Source organism: Penicillium argentinense (genome assembly GCF_028826775.1).
Source record: "Penicillium argentinense strain IBT 30761 chromosome Unknown utg000005l_segment0_segment0, whole genome shotgun sequence".
Taxonomy (NCBI): domain Eukaryota; kingdom Fungi; phylum Ascomycota; class Eurotiomycetes; order Eurotiales; family Aspergillaceae; genus Penicillium; species Penicillium argentinense.
Window position 1 is genome coordinate 2962067 of NW_026622664.1, and position 13103 is coordinate 2975169.

At 48.0% G+C, this 13103-nt stretch overlaps 4 protein-coding genes across 4 annotated transcripts; 3 read left to right on the top strand and 1 right to left on the bottom strand.

Annotated features, from left to right (window-relative positions):
- Nucleotides 1-1196: 1196 nt before the first annotated feature.
- N7532_005895 (major facilitator superfamily-domain-containing protein) lies at nt 1197-3057 on the top strand (the record flags this gene model as incomplete). The annotated part of the gene is made up of 5 exons (XM_056618389.1): nt 1197-1618; nt 1681-2291; nt 2351-2597; nt 2651-2774; nt 2833-3057. The coding sequence occupies 5 exons, from the start codon at nt 1197-1199 to the stop codon at nt 3055-3057; spliced, it is 1629 nt and encodes a 542-aa protein (XP_056474548.1).
- A 2806-nt stretch (nt 3058-5863) lies between these two features.
- N7532_005896 (NRPS-like enzyme) lies at nt 5864-6112 on the top strand (the record flags this gene model as incomplete). The annotated part of the gene is made up of 1 exon (XM_056618390.1): nt 5864-6112. The coding sequence occupies one exon, from the start codon at nt 5864-5866 to the stop codon at nt 6110-6112; it is 249 nt and encodes an 82-aa protein (XP_056474549.1).
- Nucleotides 6113-7223: 1111 nt separating this feature from the next.
- Nucleotides 7224-8231, bottom strand: N7532_005897 (NAD-dependent epimerase/dehydratase family protein; the record flags this gene model as incomplete). Its single annotated transcript, XM_056618391.1, has 1 exon — nt 7224-8231. One exon carries the CDS (start codon nt 8229-8231, stop codon nt 7224-7226), a length of 1008 nt encoding a protein of 335 aa, XP_056474550.1.
- A 2562-nt stretch (nt 8232-10793) lies between these two features.
- On the top strand, nt 10794-13031 carry N7532_005898 (glycoside hydrolase family 95 protein; the record flags this gene model as incomplete). Its single annotated transcript, XM_056618392.1, has 1 exon — nt 10794-13031. One exon carries the CDS (start codon nt 10794-10796, stop codon nt 13029-13031), a length of 2238 nt encoding a protein of 745 aa, XP_056474551.1.
- Nucleotides 13032-13103: the final 72 nt, after the last annotated feature.

Here is a 13103-nt window from a genome sequence, read left to right on the forward strand (position 1 = left end):
TTGGACCCACACTTATCAAGGGGCTTTTGCCTGACCGTCAAATTTGGATAAACGAAGAGGACTTGGAGCCAAATTGACAGCGGAGATAGTAATAACCGAGCTGGTTAATTGTTTCAGTCATATTATCGAAATGCACCACGATAGGCCTGTACGTATCGAAATAGGAGTAGCTGGGTCTAGACCCTGGCCTAGGGGGTCATTCATGTGAATGGTTCACGCAATCATCCCTATAGGATGCAAATTTTAGGCGCATGTTCACCCGAAGATCCACCAGAGATTACCAATCAGACGTACATATGATCCCCATGCAGCTGCTCATATGTAAACTTCGAGGCGGGAGATCTACAGGGTCGATCTTCCATAGTTACTGATCTCAAAGTGATTTCATTGGTTTAGATACTATGCAAACATCCGAACCCACTGTTGGTATGCAGAGTACACCCAGAGCCCGGCTACCTAGCGTCGAGTATGACGAAACACTTTTCAATAACAGCCAAGCTTTGGAACCCAGGCATTACAGCAGCGGGGCCCCACAAACCGATGACCGAAGGGGAAGAAGGCTGAAGTCTGAAAACTTGGTCACAGAACTATACACATGTGGCTGGCCATAATGATTGTTTAATGAAGCTGACTACCCAAGCTATATGACAAATTTCCCAAAGAGTACAGAGTGCTGGGGATAACCAAGACCCACGGAAGCGAACCACAGAGGTGACTGCCACTGCCATGATACCATTCTAAGGATAGGAACAGGATATCGGTCCCTGGAAGAAAGTTAGAGAAAGAGCTCTGATTGGTCCTACGTGTCCCGGCGAGTGGCAGTTATCTTGTCGGAGCCCCCTTCCCAAGGGTTGCCTCAGCTGGAAGGGGTTGGTTTCTCATGCAGAACGCGCACAGCTATCCACAGTTCGGTATGTAGCAGTTTTCTATCCATCATTATTTGCCCGCACGTAAAAAAAGATCCAATTGTTGACTTGGATTGTCTTCCGACAATCCTTTTACATTGCGTGCTCTGCTTTGATTCACTTAGCGGGTGTTTTCCGACTGTCGCGATACCCACTTTTATGACTGGAGTAGCTCCATACTGTAGACCAGAAAATCCAGAAGGCGTACAAGCCGAGAGCCTATAAATGTAAGGAATTGTACGCCTCTAATTAGAAATTTTCTTTTTCAAGCAACTTCGACTCCTGCTGCGAATGGCTGTCTTCGACTGGATTAGACGGCTACAAGTCCAACAGACCACATCGAACGAAAAAGATGGTGGCTCACGAAACAACCTCCCCAAAGTTCTCGAATCCGTCGATGGCTCTGTTTCTGGAAGAGCCGCTGACTCGCCCGATACCGAGTTATCATTCCCCTCGGACGACGAAAAAGCTCTCGCTCTCGAAAGCGTCCCGCAGGCATATGGTCGTTTGGCAACATGGCGGGGAACATTGATCTTGCTGGTCACCTCGGGCTCCCAATTTCTCGACAATGTCTTCATGACAAGCTCTAACATGGCGCTAGCGTCTATTCAAGAAGAATTTGACGTTTCTAGCACTAATCTACAATGGATGATCTCCGCATACACCCTGTCATTTGGTGGCTTTTTGTTACTGGCAGGATCCTTGTCCGATCGGTAAGAAAATCTCGACTAAAAACTATCTCATGGTTCACAGTGCTGATATTTGCTCTTCCTAGATACGGAAGGAAAATGATTCTCTGTCTCGGCTTGTTCTGGCTGAGCGTTTGGACTCTTGCCATCGGGCTTGGCCAATCTTTCATCCAACTTACGATTTTCCGAGGAATTCAAGGCATCGGTGCCGCAATGACCGTCCCATCTGCTATCGGAATTATTAGTTCCTACTTCACTGGTGTCGACAGAACCCGTGGGCTCTCAATTTATGCCGCATCTGGAACTCTAGGATTCTGTGCAGGTCTAATTCTCGGTGGTTTCCTTACTTCCTCGCTAGGATGGCGATACATCTTTTTTATCATAATTATCATCACCGGAGGGCTATGTGCTCTCGGAATGATCGTTCTTCCCAAAGACCCGCCGATTGACAAGGAAAGAGCGAAGATGGACTACCTCGGGGCGATCCTTTCCACTGCCGGCCTCATTCTGCTTCAGTTTGTTCTCTCCAGTGGAGGTGTATATGGATGGGGCACACCGTTTGTGATTGTGCTTCTGGTTTTGTCCATTGCACTCCTAGCAGCCTTCACGTTGCTGGAGAAATACATCAGAAACCCACTCATGCCCCTGTCCTTGTGGAAGATTCGAAATTTTGCCGGACTATGGATTGCAGGATTCAGTAAGTTGACTGTTGACTCTTTTGAATAAACCTTACGAGTGTATTAATTTTATCTACAGCTTGCTATGGAAGCTATCAGAATGTCATTTACTATATTGTTCTGATCGCGCAGAAAGTCGACAAGCTTTCTGCTGGCGACACAGCGATTCGATTTCTGCCTATGGGAGTGATTGGCTTCATTGCGTCAATGGGAACTGGCAAGGCCCTTGAGTACATAAATGGGAAATACCTCCTTGTTGGTGGTCTTGTTCTTACCGTGCTGGCCCCTGTGCCAAGTGCTTTGACTGTGACATCCTCGACCGATTTGTAAGTGCCATGTTTCAAAGATTTGAAGCCCGGAGCTATGCTAACTCTCACAGTTGGGTCAATACCCTTGCGACATCTCTCATCAGCATCACTGCCGTGTCGCTTATTTTTGTGACAACTAGCACAACAATTTTGACTAGTGTTCCGGTCAACGTCAAAAGCCTGTGCGGGGGAATGGTGAGTCCAACCCGGTTCCCCAGGATGCTTGACAATTCTCTGACAAAATATCTACTAGCTCAACACTGCATTCCAAATTGGGTCTGGTGTTGCACTGGCTATTTCTGCTGCAACAACCGAAGATGTGGATATCAAGAAAGGACATGGACTTCCCCAGGAGTATGCTACTGGTCTCCTTTGCTCCATTGGAATTGCGGGGCTGGGGTTGATTATTGGAATTTTTGGGGTCCGAAGAAGAGGGATTGGACCCAAGGACCGAACCGGAGAGCCCGTTGCGGTCTAGTTTTGTTTTATTTGAACGCATCTCGAATATAGACTATACGATACACATTTAGATAAATGAGGGTATGACATGTTTGATGACAATGGAATAACTTTCAGATGGCTTCGACGTTGACGTGATTTCTTTTGCATATTGACTGCTCGATAGAAATTTCTAATTTTCGTTTTGATGTTGCAAGTTTCTAGTTTTTGTGAGTGGGTTATGAACAAGTCAATTGCAGGGGGGTCCCACCAAGCCCGCCTTGCAGATAAGCTTGAGCACGGCACCCACGATGAGCCCCATCCAACATCGCTAAGCGGCACTGTGCCCGTATTATCTCCGAGGCGCAAAAATTTGGACCAAATGGCCACCAAAAATGCAGGTATGCTCGACAAGTTCCCGATCCACAGCCAGTACATTCCACTCGGGCCGAGACAAGAGAACCCGAAGCAACTTAGCCGAGTGGGAAAGTTGTCCGTGCCCATCATGTGCTGTTTGCGAAGCGAAGCGAATATGCATACCGTTCAAACAAGACATGATACGTGGGCGAATAAAGAGCTGACTGGCCTTGATAGAAGATGCCACTTATCACCGGTGATTGTAGCGGCATCTAGAGCTCCCCCGTTTTTCCTGTCTCCCCCAAATGTCTTGGATCATGGTCGCAACACAGGCTTATCACAATATGGCCTTGGAGAGAGATGGCTCTGATTGAAAATCCAGTAAAATCTAAAGCCTTGTTCGGGGTGATGGATCAGGTAAATAACTTGGAGAAAAGGGGTTTGTGGCGGCAGGTTTACGTGAGCCGTGAGTGGGCCTTCCCAATAAGGGAGGGGGTGTGAAATTGTGAAATGAAGTGCTGGGTGGGCCAGGTGACCTGGGAATAGTTCCGAAGCGACGAATTAGACATCTAAGGTGACAGGAAGGAGCAAAATAGAGGATTGGATCGAATGGCCAAGAGTATTATTTGGTGTTACCAGCAACTGGTCAATAAACAGGTGGTCATGTGACACAACACCGTCCCACCAGATAGTGCCTTAGCAACGAGGGAGATTTTCTCCGAGTCTCTTATATCCTCCATCGACTCATGAGAGCGAGAGTTGCCACGCATTTCTTCCGGTGAGTCCGACCATCTGCGCCTGCACTTGAATTTGGCAAAATGCAAACAGGGTGCTTTCCAGTCTTTGATTGAAAGACTGGCTCTGCTAAAAGTGGCCGTTGATTCGGATTTCCAGATCTCTCTGCTCTTCGTTCGTTCAAGCTCACAAGATTTACAGTACGCCCAACCGAGCCATAACCCGAATAGTCCAACCCAGGACAAACTGTCACATGGCAGTATTGGTCTCGTGTATGATGGAACTGCAACGCCGACCGTGGTGAACTCGAGTACTATCAGCCGCTTGTGGATTGAGTTTAAGGTGTCAGTGTTTTGAGCTGCCGACAGTACCTGGATCTCTACAGTGATTGGGCAATAGGATCAGAACGGGAAGCTTACATCAAAGCACAGAACGCCTTGAACGCTTTGAACGCCTGACAGCTGGGCACCGTGTGGAGACATTAGACATTTAAGTGATGCCTTCAGCCGGCCAGAATAATCGAAATGTTTCTTCATTAGTTACCATCCGGTTCGATAGAAGAATCATAACTTTTACTCTCGAGATATCCGAGTGAAGATGCAGCCGAGGCAAGTGGCCAAGGTCATCGAGACCAAAGCGAAGACAATTCCCGATTCTCCATGGCTTTTATATGCCGAGACCACTTCATGGGAACAAGAGTGAGGATACAAAACAATTACTTAGAAGCAATTCGCCTATGCAATCAACAAGATGACCCATTCCCTTGACGAAATGATTCCGATAAAACACCCAGGTCGGCAGACGATCACGTACCAAGGGCCAAATGATGCGCGATATTATATCCTTATGGTTGCAGCAGCAAAAGTGAAACGGACTGTCAGGACCTCATGCCCCGCAAAAGTACACCTCTATGCTTCAAGCTAATATTCTGAAGATTCGGACGCATCACCCAGGACGGCCTGACCAGTATAGTGGATGAGATACAATGTAGCGCTTGGATCACAGGAAGTGACCAAGAAATCTCAGTAAAGAGGCAAGAGACCTTTGCTGTTCGAAGGGGATGTTGGAGCATGATAGCGATGACCTTTGCGCATACCCTTATGATGAGACCTGGGAAAAGGCAAAGAATGAGATCGTGTGCATCATCCATATGTCAGGGACGACTGGCATGTACAATGGCGACAGAGCACTATGAAATTGCCATTCAGACTCTTTGAGAAGGTTGCTCCGAAGCCCATATATCTTCGAAACGGACTTACGTCTACCTTGGACTGGAGCATTGCTTTGAAAAGACATTCGGTGAGGAAAGTCACATATCGCCACCTGCAAAAGTCACGCACACTTACCAACTGTGCTCCTCAATGGTTTGGTGGCTTTACATTTTCCCTAAATGCATCTGCCTTCATTGACATGACGACAGTAATGCCGCCCCGCAATATGACGTTTCCTTTCGATCGGCAGTCAGTCTTGCGAATATGCCAACATACAGGCGTTAACGGTATCACCACACCTCCTTCGCTAATTGAAGAATTTTACAAGGAAGAGGTAACTTTGAATTCCTCAAAAGCTTGAAATATGTTTGCTGGCTAGACGCAGGGTTAGAGCATTCGGTTGGCGATATGCTAGCCCCTTATACTCACCTGTTCCCAGTGATAGGATCCACTGTGCGAGGAGCACACCTGTCATTTGAGCCGGAGGATGTGAGTACGTGGAATAGCTTCGATTTCATACCCGAGTCTGGGCCTCGATTCGAAATGGTTGTCGATGATCTGTACGAGCTGCATGTCGATCGAATTGTGGAAAGTGATACCTTCAAGGGAGCCTTTTACACCTGTCTAAATCTTGACTCCATCCAGACGGCGGAGGTTTACTCGCCGATTGTTGATAAGTTTGGCTCGATCAGATGGGTCTTCCGTGGACGCAATGTCGACATGGTAAAACTATCTTGGCTTGCCAAATTCCACGCCACACACATTGGGGCCGCCCTCATTCAACATGATTAAATCAACTCAGTGATGGTTGGAGGTGAAGAGAGTGATGTACCCTATATCATTATTGAACCTAGTTACCACAAGGCCGTGGAGGATCCAAACAAGTTTGTTGACAGTATCTATGATCCAATGATTCGACCCATCAACGACAAGAACGACGATGAGATACAAATTCCTTGAGATACTGTGATGCTTTCCGATCGGGCGTTGCCATTTCAGCGAACGCTGAAAATGACTATAATCAAAAAGAAAGAGGAGGAGACCTACCAGCAGCAGATTGATGCCATGTATCAGCGATGGCAGACAAAAGACATATGGCCGGTAGGAAGGCCATGACCCAAGTGTTTAATGCGAGAATATTATCATACATCGGCCTTCCTGAAGGGTATTAATAAATTCACCCCGATTAATTCCTGATAATTTACCCAGTCACCTACGAGACCAGGGAGTCCTCTTGCTCCTTGGCGCCTAACGCAAAGTAGTGGGCTGAGGGCTAAAGGGCTGCTTTACAGAGCGACAATTAACCTTCTTGCGGAGAGAAGCCGGAGTACAATTTCCTCCGAGGTAAATACCAAATAGTACGTGAAAAATGGGATGGAGGGAGTGTGGTAGATGAACGTGGTAATCTAGTTCCGAAAAAGTGAAATAACAAAATTCTTACTCATAAATCCATTACCCTGACATTACCACACATAAACAGCACATATGGCCGAGTGGTCTAAGGCGACAGACTCAAGATATCACGTGATTTCTTGCTTGTGCTTACACAAGTGTATTCTGTTCCACGTCAGTGGGCGGGCGTTCGAATCGCCCTGTGTGCATTTTTCTTTTTTCCCCACCACATGTCAGCAGATCACGTGACATGGTTCTATTGAACGATGGCATCTGGTTAGCTCTTCATGCAGCATTTCCTCCGCGTGTTTCACATTTTCTTAAACTAAGTTGTAGCTTTAATATCTAGCACTCACCAAGCACCGGCTGTACGAAAAACTGGTCGTAGCAGCTCGGACTTTTCCGGCTGTTCAACGTTACCACGTTTAACTATTTCCATGTTCTAGTACAATGAGTCATTGTAAAATACTGTATTATGCCTCCACAACATGTGATTATGCCATTTATACTCTCATCTCCGTGTATACACTCCAGTGCTCACGGCATGATATCCTTTCTTGCCCACCAATGCCGTCAAGTCGCTCTTCCATTTTTCACCTCGAACCAGCTTCCCCACTGTATCTGGGAATGTATATTTTGGGCTCCATCCTAATTCCTTCACTGCTTTGCTTGAATCATACACTCGGTCAATTCTCGCAAGATATTTCCAGCCCCTTTCTTTGAAGACGACGTCTATATCAGGAAATGCCTTGCTGATAATTTCAGCAGGGTTCCGATTCAGAGCTTCGAGAGTCTGTTCATCGTTCTGGAACGGTGGCGGGGCACTGATGATATACGTCCCCCATCGAATACCCTTGGCTTTTTTCATTGCACAGACCGAGGCACTCACAATATCCTCAATGTCAACCCTGCGATAAGCCAGCTCTAAAACCTTTAGATTCTCATCGCTCATGGCTGCGCGACGGTCTTCGTCATCATCTTCCTCGGGAAAAAAGCGACTGGTGCGGAGAACTAGGACGGGGAGGTCACTTTGCTTCTGCATCAATGCACACATTTCCTCAGCTGCAACTTTTGTCACTCCGTAGATGTTCTTTGGGATGGGAACGACTGATTCATCGATCCAAGCGGCGGGAGACCCTGGCTTAGGACTGAGCGCCTTGCCAAAGGTGCTGGTCGTACTGAAAAAGACGAAGCTCTCGATCCGAGTTTGAAATCTGGAGGCTTCTTCGAGAAGAATCAAAGTGCCGAGGATGTTGGTCGAGACAAAATCTTCCTTGCTGTGGCTGCAAATGTGGGGTTTATGCAAAGTCGCCGCGTGGAGAACATGCTTGATGGGATGGGCGTCAAACACCGATGCAATAAAAGTGCGGTCGCTCACAGAGCCAACGAGTGTTGTTGTTGGCGAAGAGAGAATATCGATTCCCAAGGGCCGGAAGCCCAGAGAAGGAAGTTGAAGCATTAGAGCGGTGCCGAGGTGGCCAGCCGAGCCAGTAACAAGCACATCGTAGGACGAAGACATTTCGAAAAAGATACTGGTGGTAGTTGCTGACTCTGAATGTGATGTCTTTCGCGAAAGAATTTTTCTACATTCTGGCCAACATTTCTAGTATTGAAAACATTCATCTTTCGCGAAGGTTACATTGGGGTTCCTTACAACTTATCCCGATTTGGATTGGCGCGGTTTTAATACGAGCAACAAACACCGACACCACCGTCACGGTGTAGGGGCGTTTATGGCGCAGATTTGTCACGGATTGAGCAAGCCTTAGCTGCCTCAGCCGCTCTGTCGATCAACAAGTTGGGGGCGAGACCGACAGCACTGCTCATAAGAGCTCACAATCAGGGGTATCGCCAGTTCAAGATATGCGTTGGGCCTATGAATTGGTCCGCCGTTTCAATGTCCACTTCGTCGATTTGTCTACCGCTCCGGTACATCTACCATGGACATCCTGAGCTGTCCGGCAACCTCCTTTCCCCCCCTCCCCCCCCACCCCCCCAACGCCCCAAAGAATGGCCCCAGGAATGAGTTTATTGAAATGGGCTCCCAAAGCTGCTCTCGCCTTCTCGCACGCAGCCATCGAGTCCACGGATCTAGTCATTGCATTCTACCTAGACACATGGTTCTAGGAGATATTCTCTGTGGCATTCAGCGCTATCTGTTTTGCAGGCATTGTCACCATTTTTGCAGTCTACAATAACAGAGTGGCGCCGAGACTGCCAAAAGCCATCACTCTCAACGCAATAGTTTCGGTACTTGCGGAAATGCAGTCATTTTGATTTTCGTGATCAGCGAATCGATTGGTTAGCTCTGATGGGTCTGGTATCGTCAGAAGCACCGATTGTTTGATATGTAATCGTTTGATAGTGCAACTCGTGGACCTCTCAGGGCTACTACCATCTTGTACCAACGCAAGGCATGCTCTTTGGTCTCTCTGGGAGCTCTGACTATAATTCTCGTGCTTGCGTTCGATCCATTCATGCAACAATTTCTGAGTCATCCGACCAGACAGGCTCCAAGTCCGCTGTATCGTGCCACTGTCAAGCAAGTGCGTGCAGACTCTGTGACATGGGGCTATCGTACTGGTAACGGCTTACAATTCCTCAATGCTGGCGTCTGGACAGAATATTTGGCTTGTAATCCAGTCCCCGCGCTACAGAAAACTGCACCTGACCCTTGTTTCGGTCTCTAGGCTAGTGCACTAGTTGTGCAGATGTGACAACTACAGTGAGATTGGATAATTGCGCGGTCGCTCCTTCAAAACCCATCCAGAAAGAATTGCACACAATGTCGTGCAATATCTGGCTGTCTTCCAATTACTCGCCCGATACGCCAGACGGTTCCAGTCAGCTCTGTATGAGCCACCTGACAAGCTTCTTTCCATTCCTAGCAGGCAAATTGCCATTGGAGACAAGAAGAGTACCTTGATAGTGTGGTATTATGCTGAAATAGCCACACCCAGTAGCATATCTTAGGAAGAAGATGCAAAGCCGGGGTTTGAGAAGGTTACTGAGTGCGGAATTAGCCTGTGCAAGAGAGCTTAAGATGTTTCTGTCGTCAATGGCATGGCGTCAGTGAATATTGTGTCTGCGGATGACGGTGAGAGACATCATAACGGGTTGATCCGACTTACTGACACCTTCACCTGGCAATGGCAAAATTCCAGTAATCTTGAGAGCTGGGGGATGAATACCGACAGTTTAAGGGACTAGCCCGCGTCAGTTGGAGCTATGAGAGTGCCACTGCAACATGGAATAGATCCGGCGAAGCATTTTATGATTCGGACAACAGAGACAATACCGCACGCATTGCCGAGACCCTTTGATACGTGAATATCGCTGCTTCAATGACTAAGTTGTGGTGGGTAAAGAGCAATCATACGATGGCTGGCACAGTCTTTGTAAACCAAACCCGTGTTTATAGCATGGTCCTGGAAGACGCTGCCTATCATTGTATTTATGTTGACAATCATCTATTTCGTTTTGGCTATTCTCGCAAGCCAACATGGAGAGGGTAAGCCTTTATGGAAGGCCCTCCATTCTACTTGTATTATATCATGGTCTTGACGAGGAAGATAAATGCATCATCTTTGATGACTGTGAGAGCCTGGAGGACAAACGAACAAGTTCTCAAGAGTATATTACTCTTAGTCGGATGGAAGAGATTGCTGGCTCGAAAAAATGTGTAGTTTGGGAATCTCTGACCCAAAAAACGGTTGATTTTACAATAGACAATAGAAAATAGAAGTCAATATCACATAATTCCGCACGGAAAATATCGACGACATCCATGATCATTATGTGTCACCCAGATTTTCGTAGATCCGACGAGGACCGATGTTAAGTAAATGCGGGAGAATTGGGCCTTGAAGATAGATCTGCAGTCTAGGGTTGCATTTTTCCGATCGGCCTCTGCTATAAGTGCAGCCATAGCCACCGATTACACCCCCGCATCGATTCAGAATTGTGCATTGTGGCATCTTTCAGGATGAACTTTCTAAAAATTTTGTTATTCTTTGCGACCAGCAATCAAGTCGCTGCTAAGTGGCTATGGTCGAGTTCTCCAGCCAGCACATCTGATATAATGCGGCAGGCATACCCCCTGGGAAACGGACGCCTGGGGTTTATGCCTGCCGGAAACCCAGGATCAGAAACCATCACCATCAACCTAGACAGTCTCTGGACAGGGGGACCATTCGAAAACAAAAGTTATTCTGGCGGCAATCCCCCCGACGATCGGTCCCACTTCTTACCGGGAATACGCGATAAAATCTTCCGCGATGGAGAGGGCGATGTTGACGGTCTTCTGAGCCCAATATCCTCGTACGGCACTTACACACCCCTTGCGAATTTGACTGTTGAGATAGAGGGGATTGAAGATTATTCTTCATATTTCCGAGGCTTGGACTTGGCATCTGGAGTTCACTCTGTGCGGTTTTCCAGCGATGGGCAAGATTACAACGTCTCTGCCCTATGTTCTCACCCAGATAATGTTTGCGTCTACCTAATTGCCTCGAGCGAGCCACTGCCCAAAGTCACATTTGGACTACACAACAATTTTCTCAACGCGACTCTCGTGAATACGACTTGCGCCAATGCCAGGATGGAGATATCGGGTCATTTGGCCCAGCCTGGTATGCAGTTCATTGGAATAGCTCAACCAGTCCGCTCCCGAGGAATGATTTGCAGCGAAGGTCAACTCGTGCTGCCGACCAGTGCCAAAGCCAGAGAGATCACAGTAGTTTTCGGCGCTGGGACGGACTATGACGCGACAAAAGGAGACAAGGCATCTGGCTACTCCTTTCGTGGAATTGATCCGGCCCCAGCAGTGAGAAAAGCCGTGTCCGCAGCAGCATCAAGCTCTTACCAACAGATACTGAAAAAGCACGAGAAGGACTATAAGAGACTTTTCGGAGCCTTTGAGCTGGAGCTGCCAGACTTCGCAAATTCAAGCCGCATTGAGACATCCGCCCTCCTCTCAAGCTACGACACCTCCAAGGGAGACCCTTTCTTAGAGTCACTCTTCGTCGACCTGGGACGGTATCTCTTGATATCTTCATCCCGTGAGAACTCACTCCCCGCAAACCTCCAAGGTCGCTGGGCCGACCTCCAGAACCCAGCTTGGAGCGCCGACTACCACGCAAATATCAATCTGCAAATGAACTACTGGGCCGCACCACAGGTCGGCCTGGGATCCTTGCAACAGCCACTTTGGGACTATATTGAGCAAACATGGGTGCCATACGGCCAAGAGACCGCGCGTCTGCTATACGGGGCGCTAAATGGATCGTGGGTTGTGCATGACGAAATCAACATCTTTGGGTATACCGGAATGAAAAATGAAGCGACCTGGGCCAATTATCCTCTCGCGGGTACTTGGATGGCGCTGCATATTCCGAGCTGGTTAGAATATTCCGGTGATGAGGAGTGGTACCGGAGGCAGGGATATCCGATTCTCAAGGGTGCAACGTCATTTTGGCTCTCGCAGCTTCAGGAGGATCGATATTTCAATGATAGAATGTTGGTTGTGAATCCGTGCAATTCACCTGAGCATGGGCCGACGACTTTCGGCTGCTCGAATCATCAACAGCAAATCTTTGAGCTCTTTGATCGGATTCTTGCGACGTGGTCTCTGGCTGGTGATGACGACGAGGACTTTCGCCAACAAGTGAACCGAACCTTGGATCGCCTGGATAGAGGGATACACATTGGATCCTGGGGACAGTTGCAGGAATGGAAGCGCGATATTGACATCAAAAATGATACGCATCGTCATTTGAGCGGCCTCACTGGATGGTACCCTGGGTACAGCGTTTCTCAAAATGCCGACAGCCGAGTCACAAAGGCCGTGGAGAAAATGCTCTGGTCTCGCGGAGATGGAAAGAATACCGAAGACAACCCGGGCTGGGCGAAGGTGTGGCGGTCGGCATGCTGGGCCCATCTTAACAATACAGAGCGAGCAAATTTCGAATTGAGATACAGCATCTCGGAAAATATGGCCGAAAATGGGTTGTCGCAGTATTCTGGACACAATGCTCCGTTCCAAATCGATGCGAACTTTGGATTTGTTGCTGCCTTCACTGCCATTTTGATTCGCGATTTGCCTCAATTCCATGATGATGATAGCATACACACGGTGCTCTTGGGACCTGCGATACCTAGCTCGTGGAGTGGAGGCTCGGTTCGCGGCCTTCAGCTGCGCGGAGGAGGAAGCATTGACTTTTCTTGGGATGACAGTGGTGTTGTTCATAAGGCGACTGTGAATAAGCGATCGAAACCGCTGAGGCTAGTCAACGTGGAAGGCTCGGATGTCGCTGTGTGAGAGCATGCAGACATCCCAATGAATATTCTGATGCTGAGTGAGTTGTGTGACCATAATAGGAATGATGTGTAG